Source organism: Herpailurus yagouaroundi, unplaced genomic scaffold, assembly GCF_014898765.1.
Source record: "Herpailurus yagouaroundi ecotype Mexico unplaced genomic scaffold, PumYag 141, whole genome shotgun sequence".
In the NCBI taxonomy this organism is placed as follows: Eukaryota; Metazoa; Chordata; class Mammalia; order Carnivora; family Felidae; genus Herpailurus; species Herpailurus yagouaroundi.
The window spans coordinates 29,262,877-29,277,323 of NW_024412396.1; the positions used below are offsets into that span (position 1 = coordinate 29,262,877).

At 36.0% G+C, this 14,447-nt stretch overlaps 1 protein-coding gene across 1 annotated transcript in view; it reads right to left on the reverse strand.

Moving 5' to 3' along the window:
• TXNDC16 (thioredoxin domain containing 16) overlaps positions 1-14,447 on the reverse strand; it is a 125,873-nt gene that overhangs the window by 45,837 nt on the left and 65,589 nt on the right. The window contains exons 10-12 of the mRNA XM_040478423.1: positions 8,023-8,189; positions 7,569-7,629; positions 2,710-2,833 (exon numbers count right to left, since the gene is read on the reverse strand). Of these exons, the coding sequence (XP_040334357.1) occupies positions 2,710-2,833; positions 7,569-7,629; positions 8,023-8,189 (352 nt within the window). The remainder of the gene's footprint in view (positions 1-2,709; positions 2,834-7,568; positions 7,630-8,022; positions 8,190-14,447) is intronic.

The window sequence follows — 14,447 nt, forward strand, 5'->3', positions numbered from 1 at the left end:
CACACACACACACACACACACACACACACACACACACACACACACACTTTGAATTTGTAAATATTCTGTTGGAGGTTTGTATAGATTATATAGTAACACTGAAGGGACACCTAAATTGATGAGAGAAACAAAGTTTCCTAGAAGCATTGACACTAGCTGAATATTAAAAGAAAATGAAACTTAGGTAGGCAGTGAAGGAAGACAGAGGAGGCATACAGAGGAAAGAGAACAGCATGTGCAAAGGCACAGTGGCATGAAAGGGCATGCAACTAGAAATGCAAACCCTGACTGGCTATCTGATGATATTAAAGATTACTGTTAATTTTTTAGATGTAATAATAGCATTAATCATGCTCATTTTAAAAGGAGAATCTTTGTATTTCTGAAATACACAGGGAAATATTTTGGAGTGAAACTATATATTTGGGATTTGCAACAAAATAATAAGGGGTGGGCCAAGAGTGACTGGAACAGGATAGCCATGAGTTGATGGTAGTTGGGTGGAGCCAGGTAATGGATATCAGGAGATTTGTTCTATTCTCCTGTCTACTTTACGGTAAGTTCATAATTCTCTATAATAACACATTACAAAGACAGGAAGGGAGGGAGATAATATAATAAAAATTGGAAGTATTATTTTCATATGATTTCAAATGCTATAAAATAAAATACTAGATCTGGACGATAGTACATCTCAGCAAGTTTCAGCCGTGTGACTAATCAGTCACGTTACTCTCCGGGCCTCAGTGTTCAAATCTGAAATATAATAGCTGTACTACACTAACTTAAAGGAATTTTAAAATACCACATTTCATGACACTAACAAGTTATGACTCTAATACTAAAATTAATAAAGGCCTGTTTTCTTTTTTACTGTATTTTTTCCTTCTTATTCACATATTTTCATTTTCCTTCCAGTCCTTTCTTATTTCCCAATCTACTCTTGTTCTTCTCTTCTTCCAACACTTTCTTTTCCTCTTTCCTATTCTCTCAATAAGCTACCCTCACTTGTAAATTGACCCACTGTTTGGCTCTACCTTTCACCAATTCATCAATATATACACACTTTCTTTTAAGCCATACATGTTTAATCCTTTTTCCATATCATCCTTGTACAGAATTCAGTCCATTTCATTCTGATTTATTCTGTGCCCATTTCCTTTGAAGGCCATTTTTCTTTGTGTTGTGTACTTACGTGGCAACAAACACTTTCGTAATCCTCATATACAAATGGGAATAAAACAAGGTTGGGGGGGACTATGTAGATGGACATGACTATGTACACTATTATGGGCCAATATGGATTATAGATATAGAAAGTTAAGACACACATACACACACAAAAAACCCTACAACAAAACAAGACGGCAAAGGTGTCAAAGGAACTAGGCTGAGGAGAGAAAGCAGGCAGAGAGTCCAAAGAAAGAGAAGGCCACACCACAGGGCAAACTAAGGCCAGACAGTCAGGAAGCAATATAGGGGAAGCAATAAGGAAAGCTTGAAACAAGCAACTCCCACTGAGGACAGGAATCTCATTAAGCTGACACAGGGGCGATTCCCTTGACTGGAGAGTGGACTGTATGAACCATGATAGGAATAAAGCTGGGAGCAAGAGACCAGAACACAGGTTCCATGTAATGACAATGCTATGGAGAACTCTGGCTTAAACCACAAGCAGTTCCAACCTCTGCACATTAGAAAAAAACTAGAACATAGCTCAATCCAAGAAACTGGTCACGGGTAACTGTTAAGGCTCAGAGCCCTTATTAAATTTATAATATAGATTTTGATCAAAATAATGAATGGACTTCATGAAAAGAATATGTAAATTGCTCCCTTCTTAGAGCTCATACTCGTATTATGTAAAACATTCAAGTATATACTAAATGAATACAAAAATGAACAAGACATAATCCCTACTTTAGAGATACTATAGACTAGTGGATAAGAGAGAAATGTAAGTGAGCAATTACAGAATAGCATTAATCTTATGAAAGAAGTATCAGTAATAATAACGATCATAAATAATTTCAAGCCAGAATGTTTAAGTTCTAGACCAGGCTCCAACACGTGCCATTTGTGAGACCTTGGGTAGATCGCTTAACTCTGCTAAAACACCGATTCCACTACAAAATGAAGGAGACATCAGCTGAATGAATGACAGTCGAAGCAAATAATGTTTAGGGGAATAACCCTGAAACTACAAAATACTTCAAAAATATAAGCAATAAGAATAAGAAGAAATATAACATGTTAAAAGAAATTTTAAAATGTTATTGAAATTTACTTCCAAATTGTCAACAGTCAGATTTATTTACAAGTACAACAATATTTATTCAGATTTCATTTTCTAATAGAAAAAATAAAAATAAAATACAATTTTGTGGCTCCTGGGTAATTTTTAAGCATGAAGTAGACCAGCAGAGCGGGAAGAACTGATTTTCAAGATAAAGGCACAGATGTGAAAAGCTAGAAGCCTGGCATGCAATAATGAAAGGTATCACACTAAACAAAATACAGCATCCTTACGTTTTCCACCAAATAAACTTGATAAAATGTAATGTGAAATGGATTTCATTAGGTTTTTTTCATAGGCTTGACTGTCAAAATATTCTATGAGAAAGTTAATTCATTGAAATGTCACTGACCTTATGGGTACTGAGCAGGAATGAGGGGAAATGGGGGAAGGAGCATCACAAAACATATTACCCATATCTGGACTTTGCACGTCCTCATCTTCATCTTCTTGCATTTCTTCAATGTGTGTATTACCTTCCACACGGGATATTATTAATTCAGTATCATGTAACACCAAAAATTCCACCGGCGCTCCCTAGAAATACATGAATTTTTAAAAACATGACTAAAATATAAGAAAGCATTTTAATAAAAATGTTTTACTTGTTTGATATTAAAATGAAACTAAATCTTTGAACTTCAGTTTTAAAATTAAATACAAGGGGCACCTGGGTGGCTCAGTCAGTTAAGCATCCGACTTCAGCTCAGGTCACGATCATGCAGTCCGTGAGTTTGAGCTTCGTGTCGGGCTCTGTGCTGACAGCTTAGATCCTGGAGCCTGCTTTGGATTCTGTGTCTCCCTCTCTTTCTGGCCCTCCCCCACTCACACTCTGTCTCTCAAAAATGAATAAATGTTAAAAAAAATTTTTAAACAATATTAAATACAACAAAAAAGGAAATTCCACAATCCCTATAGAAAGTATCCAAAGCATACTTTATATAAAGATAGTGTGCACTACTGAAAAAACAAAAATGGGAAAACAGAACTGAAAGTCTCACTTGCTTCTTGTTACAACTACATTATTCAACTGAAGTCTGAAACATTTCACACATAATGGTATGTCCCACCTCAATATAAAAGGGATATGTGCAATTTTATTGCAAACAGGACCAATCAAAATTATTCTGATACTCCACAGAAATATTCAAAATAATATCTCATCCTAAAACAATTCCAGTAAAATATTCAATTGCCTGTTTAGCTAAAAATGTAAAACTAATATCTGCCCCCAGATATTTTAAGAATATTTTAAGACTAGACTATCTAGTCCATTGAGATTAGTCCATTACAATTTCTTTCACTAATACCCAATGATCACATTTTAAAACCATGAAATTTTAGGCCACTAGATTACTTCAGTAAATAATCCCTGATTATAACCATACATTTGAATAAAGCTATAAAATAACTCTACGTGTATGTGTTCTCTGATAGCACATATCTTCATCTTTTTAATATTACATTCAAAGCAAGCAATTTTTCACTTCTACAGAAATATAACGGAGTTAAAAGTTTGAGCAACAAAAGTCAAACTAAATTTGTTTGAAATACACATAGATATTGTTGTAGGATATTTTTGTATTCAAATGCAACATTCACACAGGAAAGAACACAAACTTTAAGTATATAGTTTGACGAATTTTTACGAAGTTGATACACTTCTATAATCTCCATGCAGTTGAAGATACAGAACATTATTACCAGCACAGAGGCCACCTTCTTGCCTCTCCCTGTTATTACCCTCCCCCAAAGGTAATCACTAGTCTTTCATCACCATGTACAATTTTGCCAGTTTTTCAATTTGTTTAATGGAACTATATACAGTTTGTACTTTTTTGTGACTACTTGTTTTGCTCAACACTATTTGTGAGGTTTACGTTTAAAAGCAGTTTATTGTTTTTCAATGATGTAATCATTACATGAATATAATAGTATATATGTATGTATGTATGTATGTATCTAATGCATGCGTTTATCCATTATATTGCTCATGGACTTGTGTTATTTACAGCTTGGGACTATTATAAATACTAACTGCTATGAACATTACTGTAGCTGTCTTTTGGTGCACATGTATACACATTTGTACTTAGGAATGGAACTGCTGGTTCGCATGCTATATGTAGCTGCAGCTCTAGGAAGCACTGCCAGATACTTTTCCAATTTTCGTTGTACCAATTTTCACTCCTACCAGTAGTATACAAAAGTTCTTGTAACTCTACCTTCCTAAGAATCACTTGGTATTGTTACTTTTAAAATGTTTAGCCCATTCTGGTCGGTGAGTATTGGTATCTCTTGTTGTTTTATTTGCATTTCTACCTACAGTTTATTTGCTAATTGGATAGGGGAAATGCATCTTAGGATGGAGAGAATGAATCGTCCCCACCTTAATTCAGTATTCAAATGTGGTATCATTAAGTGAGAAAACCAGACCTCATCCACTTTAAGATAAGATAAAATACAAATAAACCAACATCTTGTCCAAAATGCTTAATGAAGCTAGGCAATCTAACTTCCTGTTTTTAGACAACATAAGGGAACAGAGGAACAAGGTAGATAACAGCAAAAGGAAACGGACAAATCCAGAATGAGGAAAAACTGTCCCCATTTATCTAAAATGTTAGTTGTTGAATCTAGGTAGTAGGTATTTGATTGTTCACTCTATTGTCCTACCTCTTGGTTTGATTTTATAAAAAATTCCAAAGAAAGGAATGAAAAAACTTAGATTTTAAGATTTTAAATTTTAAAAATTTAGATACTAAGAAAGATTCTAGGCATTAATACTATCCTCATAAAACTATGCTAATACACAAAGAACTCTTCTCAAAGCTTCTGAACGTGTGTCCTCTCAGCCTAGAACATTCTTTCCCCATATATCCACAGGCATATTCCTTTGCTTTATGGTTACTAATCAGTGAGGTCTTCCAAGTCTACTCTCTCACCTTACCTTGACTTTTTTTTCCATTGTCCTTAACACCATCTGACATTCTACCTATACTGGTTTTGTATTTGTCTCCTGCCACTAGTATATTAGCTCCATGAGGGCAAAAATTTGCTTTTGTTCACTGCCATATCCTGAGAGCCTAGGACTGTGTATGAAACAAAGCAGGTATACAATAAATACTTATGGAATGATTGAATAGATGAATAGTGTTTATTGAGCACTTACGAATGTATTGGCCCTGTGCCAATTTAGCACTTTATATATATTTTTTATTTTTTTATTTTTTTATTTTTTTTTAATTTTTTTTTTCAACGTTTATTTATTTTTGGGACAGAGAGAGACAGAGCATGAACGGGGGAGGGGCAGAGAGAGAGGGAGACACAGAATCGGAAACAGGCTCCAGGCTCTGAGCCATCAGCCCAGAGCCTGACACGGGGCTCGAACTCACGGACCGCGAGATCGTGACCTGGCTGAAGTCGGACGCTTAACCGACTGCGCCACCCAGGCGCCCCTTTATATATATTTTTTAATATACTGACCCAACTACTCTTTAAATAGATATTGTTATTAACCTTACTTTACAATGAAAAAAAAAAAAAAGAGAGAGAGAGAGACACACACACACATAGAAATCGAGTAATTTGCCCAGGGTTACAAAGCAGGATTTGAACTAGGCAGTAAGATTCTAGAGCATAAACTCTTAATACTATATTGCTAATCACTGCCATAGGGGAAAAAAAAAATTGGAAGAACTAATGCAATACTAACAGATATGTTTTATACCTTACTATATATTATAAGGCTTGCAGTGTAGTAATATGGGTATACAATACTATCTCTGCAACCACTTCTATACTTTAAGGACCCTCAAAACCTTTACCTGGAAAGAGAGAAAGAAAGAATGATTATACAATCCCAGGATGAATATTACTGCCCTGAGGAGAAGGTTAAAAAAAAAAAATTGCAATAAAGAGACTCATAGAAAAGACTATTCTATCCTTTTTTTTTTTTAATTTTTTTTTTTAACGTTTATTTATTTTTGAGACCGAGAGAGACAGAGCATGAACAGGGGAGGGTCAGAGAGAGGGAGCTATCTTATAACCTATCTTACCTCATACTATACAAAATTTTTTATTTTAACAATTTAAGACATCAAAACTGGGAAACGAGCAGGAGCTTTAACTTTTCCATAAAACCTACCTCCAAATAATAAATATTACAATTTCTCATTTAAGGATCTTCATCGACTAGGAAAAAAATAGCTTCAGAAAGTATGCTTTCCATGACCTGGCTAAAAAGCAGAGCATACTAGCCACATACTACACACATTTGAACAATACTACAGTTTTTAAAATATTTTCATATTTTGTCTTATAAATTCCTAACAAGTTAGATGGGAAGGTTTTATGAATATTTCACAAATGAGAAAATTGAGCTTGGAGAAGTTAATTCATTTTTCTGGTCTCAGAATGAGAAGGAACACAACTCAAGTCTTCTGACTCAACCTAGTATTCATGCCATAGACTTAGGCAAGAGAATTTACGTTTAATCTGTCTGGCAGTTCATAAACATATCAATCAATCTTTAGCATATTTATATGATATTTTGAAATGTTCAGAATTAAAGAGTTCTTAAGAAAAATTTAAGAAAAATATAAGAAAAAAAGGGACAATAGCAGAAATTTACAAAGGAAATACAAATGGGAAATAAGCCTTTAAAAATGTTCAAACTCACTAGTAATCAAAGGCATGCAAATTAAAACAAGAGCTTTGTCTATAGAGAAGATTTTTTTTTTAAGATGGTAGTGCTCAGTAGGGGCAAAGATTTATGAGGAACAAGAAACTCTAAACCCTGCTGGTTTCTGGAGGGCAATCTGACAATGTATTCTATAAACATCCTTAAAAATTCCCATTTCCTTTGCCAAATTTCACCTCCAAAAATTTAGCCAAAGGAAACAATCAGTGATGTTCAAGACAGTGTACAAAGGCAGGCATCATAGCACAATAGCAAGTAATTAAATATGATTTTATGTCAAAAGTAGGTTATAGAGCATGACCCTAATTTTCTTAAATATATATATATATATATTTTTAAGAAAATGAGGAGATATATATATATATATATGTATATATACCTAGTATATATAGATATGGAAATAGACTAATAAATGAGGGAAAATAAATAACACCAAAACGTAAACAGCAATAATCTTTGAATAGTGGCAATTTACAGAATTTCTTCTATAATAAGCATATACTTCTGACCACATGTATTAACTTTCTTTTAATAAACAAACATTGTAGACCAATATATAAGATGACTAACCTCTTCTGCTCTTCTGAAGACCACATTAGCATGTTGAGGAATGTCCACTTCCAAAGAGTCCCTTTTTCAAAATGGAAATAAATGTTTTATATTGCTAATCTGAAGAATCACAGTCATCAGGATGTCAATATGAAAGAGAACTATATGTTCTTATACTGAACACAATTTATGAAAAAAGATTACAATTTAGTGACTCTCAGAAAGTGCAGACATAAAGACAGACCAGATTTGCTAGTCTCCATCTTGATCTAGAACTTCATGTTAGCAAAGTTTAAAGGTCTAAATTTTAATCAAGCTACTAATTAACGCACAGAATTTAGCTCAGCGACTGGTTCTAACTATATGACAATTTACTAGAGGTTTGAGTTTATTGACAAGTGACTATACTGCCATATTTAAAAAACAGAAAAACAGTGTTTTGCTAAATACAGTGACTATACAATGTTTAAGATACCTTAACAAGAGTAGAACTCCCGCTTTCCCCAGAAGACGCCAAGCAACCCATTCTGCAGTTCTTCTGTCAGCTTCATGTGTCGCTTGCTGACTAACAATAAAAACCAGTGGTAATCCTAGTTGCAGATGAACGGTTGAAACCTGTTGAGGGTCTTCAGCAACTTCAGTCTTCATTTAAAAAGAGAACAAAATGTCTTCACTGTGAGGAAATACGGTTCCAACATTTGGATGTAAACTCTAATTCTTATTAATAAAGTCATGAGTAAGAAAACCAAGTCTGTGAAATAAATCCAACATTAACAGAAATCATCTCAGCATTTCCTGAGGTTAAGCTTCCCAATGTACCTATATAGTTCAAGCATTATAAAACTAACATATTTACAAAGAGTTAAACGTGAAATTACAATGACAAGGAATAAGCATATTATAAAGAAATAAACAAACAAAAAACAATAAATAAAACAGTGTGGTACTGATAAATGAAGAGATATTTCAAATGAAACAGAATAACTAAGGAATAAGTCCTTTCACATAAGAATTAAACATGTAATAAATGACACAGAACCATGAGGAACATCTGAGTTTGGACAGCAGCTTGAACATATACATCTAATTTTACTCCCTCAAAAAGTCCCAGGAAAACTACTGCAGGGAGATTTTTTTTTAAAAGAGATAAACATACATATGTGAAGAAAGGAAAAGAGAAAAGGCAAAAAATTTTTGGAAGCTAAAGAACAGAATAATAATGGACTTAGAGTCTAACAAAGCAAACCCATAAGCCATGAGAGAAAGCTAAGAAACAATTCAATTTTAACTGCAGAATCCTACAATTGCTCAAGATCGGTCAGTGCCTGGTATCTCTGGTACTGGGAGAGAAATACTGGAGGGGGAAGTGGCAAAAAGGCTAAAAAATAAGGAGGAATGGGTAAAAGCTTTGGAGAGAAGTTAGATCCAGAGATTCCTCTCCCTGACTCTAAGAGCTCAGGCAACTGTCCCTCCCTCACACCAGAAGAAATCTGGGGGGGACTTCAGGAAAGCTGAAAGTGTGAATACCACGCCAGAAGAGAGGGGAGTAAGTAACCAAATGCTGAGGCACTCCTAGCTCCCCTACCCACTCAGTTCCCAGAATATAGTGGCCAGACTTCTGTCCTCCCAGCAGAAGACTGGAAGATCCTTTTCCAAGAATTGTGAATAACCCCAAGAAAAAATCTGAGTATACTGACATTAGGGTTCATCAAAAAGAAACACCCTATGGAGCTCAGAGTTAACGAGTCTCATCTACATTCTCAGAACTTCCGATCAGCTTTTTAGTTTCATATTCTAACTCACAAACAGATATCCAAGAAGTAACAAACATCTGAGGAAAGCCTCTAACATAAAAGAGACCAGAACAAACAGAAAAATAGAGAACATGGAAAAAATACAGACTATTCAGGAGGAAGGTTCAGAAAACTACTTCTCATAAGCTCAAGGTGATGGGAAGATATTGTATCCATAAAGAAATAAAAAATAAAGTTTAATAAATCTGCCAGAAGGGACAGCAAAAAATGAAAAATGGGAGAGAAAATGTAATAAAGGTGAAGGACTGGTTCAAGAGGTCCAATGTCCAACTAAGAGTCCCAGAAAGAGAGAAGGAAGAAAATAAAAGGGGAGAAATCATCACTGAAATAAACACAAAAGTTTCCTATGACTGAAGGAACATAAACTGCCAGACTGAAAGAGCCCACTGAGTAACCAAAGAGTAGATAAAAGCACACGCACAGGAAGATGTATTCTTGCAAGGTTTGCAATTATTGAGGATTTTTTTTAATCCTAAAAGTTTCTAAAGAGAAACTTTTTTCTCTTTAGAGAAACAGTATTTACCGATGGTAGGCGGAATCCTAAAACGGCCCCCAAGATTCCCAGCATACAAATCTTGTATAATCCCAATTCCTAGGATAGCCATTCCCTTAATTAGGTTACATTATAGAAGACTGTCATAGCACAATGCAGCCAGAGCCCTGCTGGCTCTGAAGGAGGAAGCAGCAATTTTTTGAGAAGACCATGTGGCGAGGACCTGAGAATAGCCTATAGGAGCTGAGAGCAACACCAGCCAACAAGCAGCAGGAAAGTGGAGACATCTTACAACCACATGCAACTGAATTATACCAAAGCTCGAATGGGTAGAACAGCATGAAGGAATAGAAAGACCTGTTTTCTTCTTTGTGTATTTGGAGAACAATAAGTAATTTAGCATTATAAAGTGCAAAGGAGGAACAAGCAATAAGGATGGAGATCTAGCAAGGGCCCAAATTATTAAAAACCATTATATCCTCCAAAGAAAGTAGGGCTTTCTTCTGTAAGTAAACTGAAATCATTTAGAAACTGTAAGATGGGTGCCTGTGTTGGTCAGTCAGTTAAGCGTCCAACTCTTGATTTTGGGGCCTAGGTCATGATCTCGCAGTCGTGAGATCGAGCCCCACTTCAGGCTCTGTGTCGAGCATGGAGCTTGCTTAAGAGTCTCTCTCTCCCTCTGCCCCCTCCCCTGCTCACACATGCATGTGCACACACACTCTCTCTCTCAAAAAAAAAATATTATAAAAAAATAAACTTGTAAGAAATATTGTAACATGTGTTTAAAAATATTACTCTGACAGCAATAGTGAGTATAAACTCAACACGAGTTAAAAAAAAAAAAGGGAGGACTAGAGACTAGATCAGTTACTATTACTAAAATAGGACATGAGAGTTGGTGAAAACTTCAATTAAGGCATTAGCTGTTAGAATGAATTCAAAAGATATCTAGGTTGTAAAATTATAGAGGTGGGGAGATGCAGAAAATGAGAATGATTTCCCAGGTTTCTGTTACTAATGACTAGACAGTAAATTAACAAAGATAATGGAGAAAGAACAGATGGTGGAGAAGGACAACACATTGATGTTGGACATATTGAGCTTAAGGAGAGATACAGCTAATTAGTAGTTAGATATACAAGAGATACAGTGTAATTAGTAGTTAGATATATGGGTCAGAAAGTCCAAAGAAAAATTTGACCTGAAAGTTCTGATTATCAAATCAGTGTAGTTAATGCTATAGAAACATAAGATCACCTGGAGGGTATATTCTGAGCATCTCTCACTGTGTATATAGAAAAGTACTCTAAAACCTAATGGCTTCAAATAACAAGAATCACTTATTTTGTTCATATATTTGCAAGCTCATCTCTGCTCCATATGGCATTAGCAGGGCGCCTGGATTGGATGCTGGAGGTCGGCTTTAAAGATGGATCATTCATTGGCTAGCAAGCTGATGCTGACTATAGGAGCTCAGCCATCGCTGTGCACTAGGGGCCTCAATTCCTCTTCACTAGAATTTCTCCTCAGATTTAATGTCACAGCATGGTACCTGGGTTTCAAGAATGAATACCAAAAAGAACAAAGGAGAAGCACAAGGCATTTTGTGACATATAGCCTCAGGAGTTACACATCATCACTTCAGCCCCATTCCACTGGTGAAGGCAGTCACAGAGGCCCAACCAGTGTCAAGGAGAAGGGCACAGACTCCACTGGATAGGCACAGTGATAAGGTTAGCTTATGGATAAGGAGATGCTTATGGAATGGGAGATATTGTTATTTCCATCTTTGGAATATACAATCAAAGTCTGATGGGATAGGGCTTTGGAGGTCTTGGAGAGAGGAACCAGTGTATTTTGCAAGTAGGAGAGATGTGAATTGTTATGGTAAGTAGTCTACCCTCTGGCTGTAACAATTCACACCTCCCCCAACCCATATGCAAAACACACTTATCTCAAAGATTCTCAGGCTTCATCCCATCAGACTTGTGAGGATCAATGCAAAGTCTAAGATCTCATCCTCTACATTCAGGTCCAGGTGTTGATGAAGTTCCTCTAGTGTGGTCCCAAGGACAGAAGACCTTCAGAACTGTTCTCAATCTGAAGACCTATGAACTAAAGAGATAAATTATTTGTCCCTAATACATACTCAACAATGACTGAGCAGGCACGGGATGAGGGCTATATACACTCCTGTTTCAAAGGAGAGAAAAAGGAGGCACACAGAAGTCATTAGGACACAGGGTTCTTTAGTCCATCCAGGTACATGTTGCCAGTTAATTGATTATGGCTCAGTCCTACTCCCTAAGGGTTGTTCTCTGAGGCTTTTAATGATAAACTCTGGGCCCTCTGTCCCCCAGCTCATCCTTTCTTTTTTTTTTTCAATATATGAAATTGTCAAATTGGTTTCCATACAACACCCAGTGCTCATCCCAAAAGGTGCCCTCCTTAATACCCATCACCCACCCTCCCCGCCCTCCCACCCCCCATCAACCCTCAGTTTGCTCTGTTTTTAAGAGTCTCTTATGCTTTGGCTCTCTCCCACTCTAGCCTTTTTTTTTTTTTTCCTTCCCCTCCCCCATGGGTTTCTGTTAAGTTTCTCAGGATCCACATAAGAGTGAAACCATATGGTATCTGTCTTTCTCTGTATGGCTTATTTCACTTAGCATAATACTTTCCAGTTCCATCCACGTTGCTACAAAGGGCCATATTTCATTCTTTCTCATTGCCACATAGTACTCCATTGTGTATATAAACCACAATTTCTTTATCCATTCATCAGTTGATGGACATTTAGGCTCCTTCCATAATTTGGCTATTGTTGAGAGTGCTGCTATAAACATTGGGATACAAGTGCCCCTATGCATCAGTACTCCTGTATCCCTTGGGTAAATTCCTAGCGGTGCTACTGCTTGGTCATAGGGTAGGTCTATTTTTAATTTTTTGAGGAACCTCCACACTGTTTTCCAGAATGCCCAGCTCATCCTTTCTAGTTTACAAAAAAAAGGTGCTGTGTTTGCAGCTGAGTAGATTTCTCAGCCTGTTCCTGCTGATAGAAATTTGGGGATCCAAAGAACTCTTCATTTTGTGCTGTTTCTGTGCTGTGCTGTGTCCCTTTCTGTATAAGCTGGTGTAATTCTTTTAAAAACTTGTAGTTTCATGGGGCGCCTGGGTGGCTCAGTTGGTTAAGCGGCCGACTTCGGCTCAGGTCATGATCTCGCGGTCCGTGGGTTCGGGCCCCGCGTCGGGCTCTGTGCTGACAGCTCAGAGCCTGGAGCCTGTTTCAGATTCTGTGTCTCCCTCTCTCTGACCCTCCCCCGTTCATGCTCTGTCTCTCTCTGTCTCAAAAATGAATAAACGTTAAAAAAAAATTTTTTTAAACTTGTAGTTTCTTAATCATAAAAGCTATAATCCATTCCATTAGACAAAAGACAAAATCAAAAAAGTCCTTGATAGATAGAAAAAGTAACAGATTATTACCATAAAAATTGCAATTAGTAATTTTATATATCCATAAAAATACTATGTACTTTATGTAAAATATTATAGTAACATATATTTTAGAAAACAGTATAATATATATTTTATATAAAATACATAAATGTTTTATAGTTGATATTTTTATAAAATATTTTATATTTTTTATAAAATATTTTATGTATTTTATGTAAAAATATATAAATTGTTAAAAGAGAACATACAAAAGTAACAAAACACTCCTGTATTGGGGGGATTACCAATATTTTTCTAAAATTCGTATGTTACTATTAAATTACTTAGAAATTAATTTTCAAAAAAAGGATATAAAGGCGAAATGGATTGTAAAAGATGCTATGAGGGGCGCCTGGGTGGCTCAGTCGATTGAGCATCCGACTTCGGCTCAGGTCATGATCTCACAGTCCGTGAGTTCAAGCCCCGCGTCGGGCTCTGTGCTGACAGCTCAGAGCCTGGAGCCTACTTCCGATTCTGTGTCTCCCTCTCTCTCTGACCCTCCCCCATTCATGCTCTGTCTCTTTCTGTCTCAAAAATAAATAAACATTAAAAAAAAAAAAAAGATGCTATGAACTACTATACACCTATACCTTGGATAAATTAGAAGATGTGGATAAATTCCCAGACACATACAACTTACTAAGACTGAATATGTAGAAATAGAAAATCTGAACAGACATATAACAAGGAGATTGAATCAGTAATCAAAAAACCTCCCAACAAAGAAAAGCCCAGGCCCAGATGGCTTCACTGAAGAATTCTATCAAACATTAAAGAAGAATTAATGCAAATCCTTCACAAACTCTTCCCAAAAAGAGAACACTTCCAAACTCACTGTAGGAGGCCAACTACTTTGATACCAAAGCCAGGCAAGATACTGCAAGGAAACTGCAAGAAAATATCCCTGACGAATACTGATGCAAATATCCTCAACAAAGTACTTGTAAACTGAATTCAACAGCACATTAAAAAAACTAAACCCATTAGCCAGTAGAATTTATCCCTGGGATGAAGGATGGTTCAAAATCAATCCATGTAATATACTACATTAGGAGGACAAAGGACAAAAATCACAAGATCATCTCAACTGATGAAGAAAAA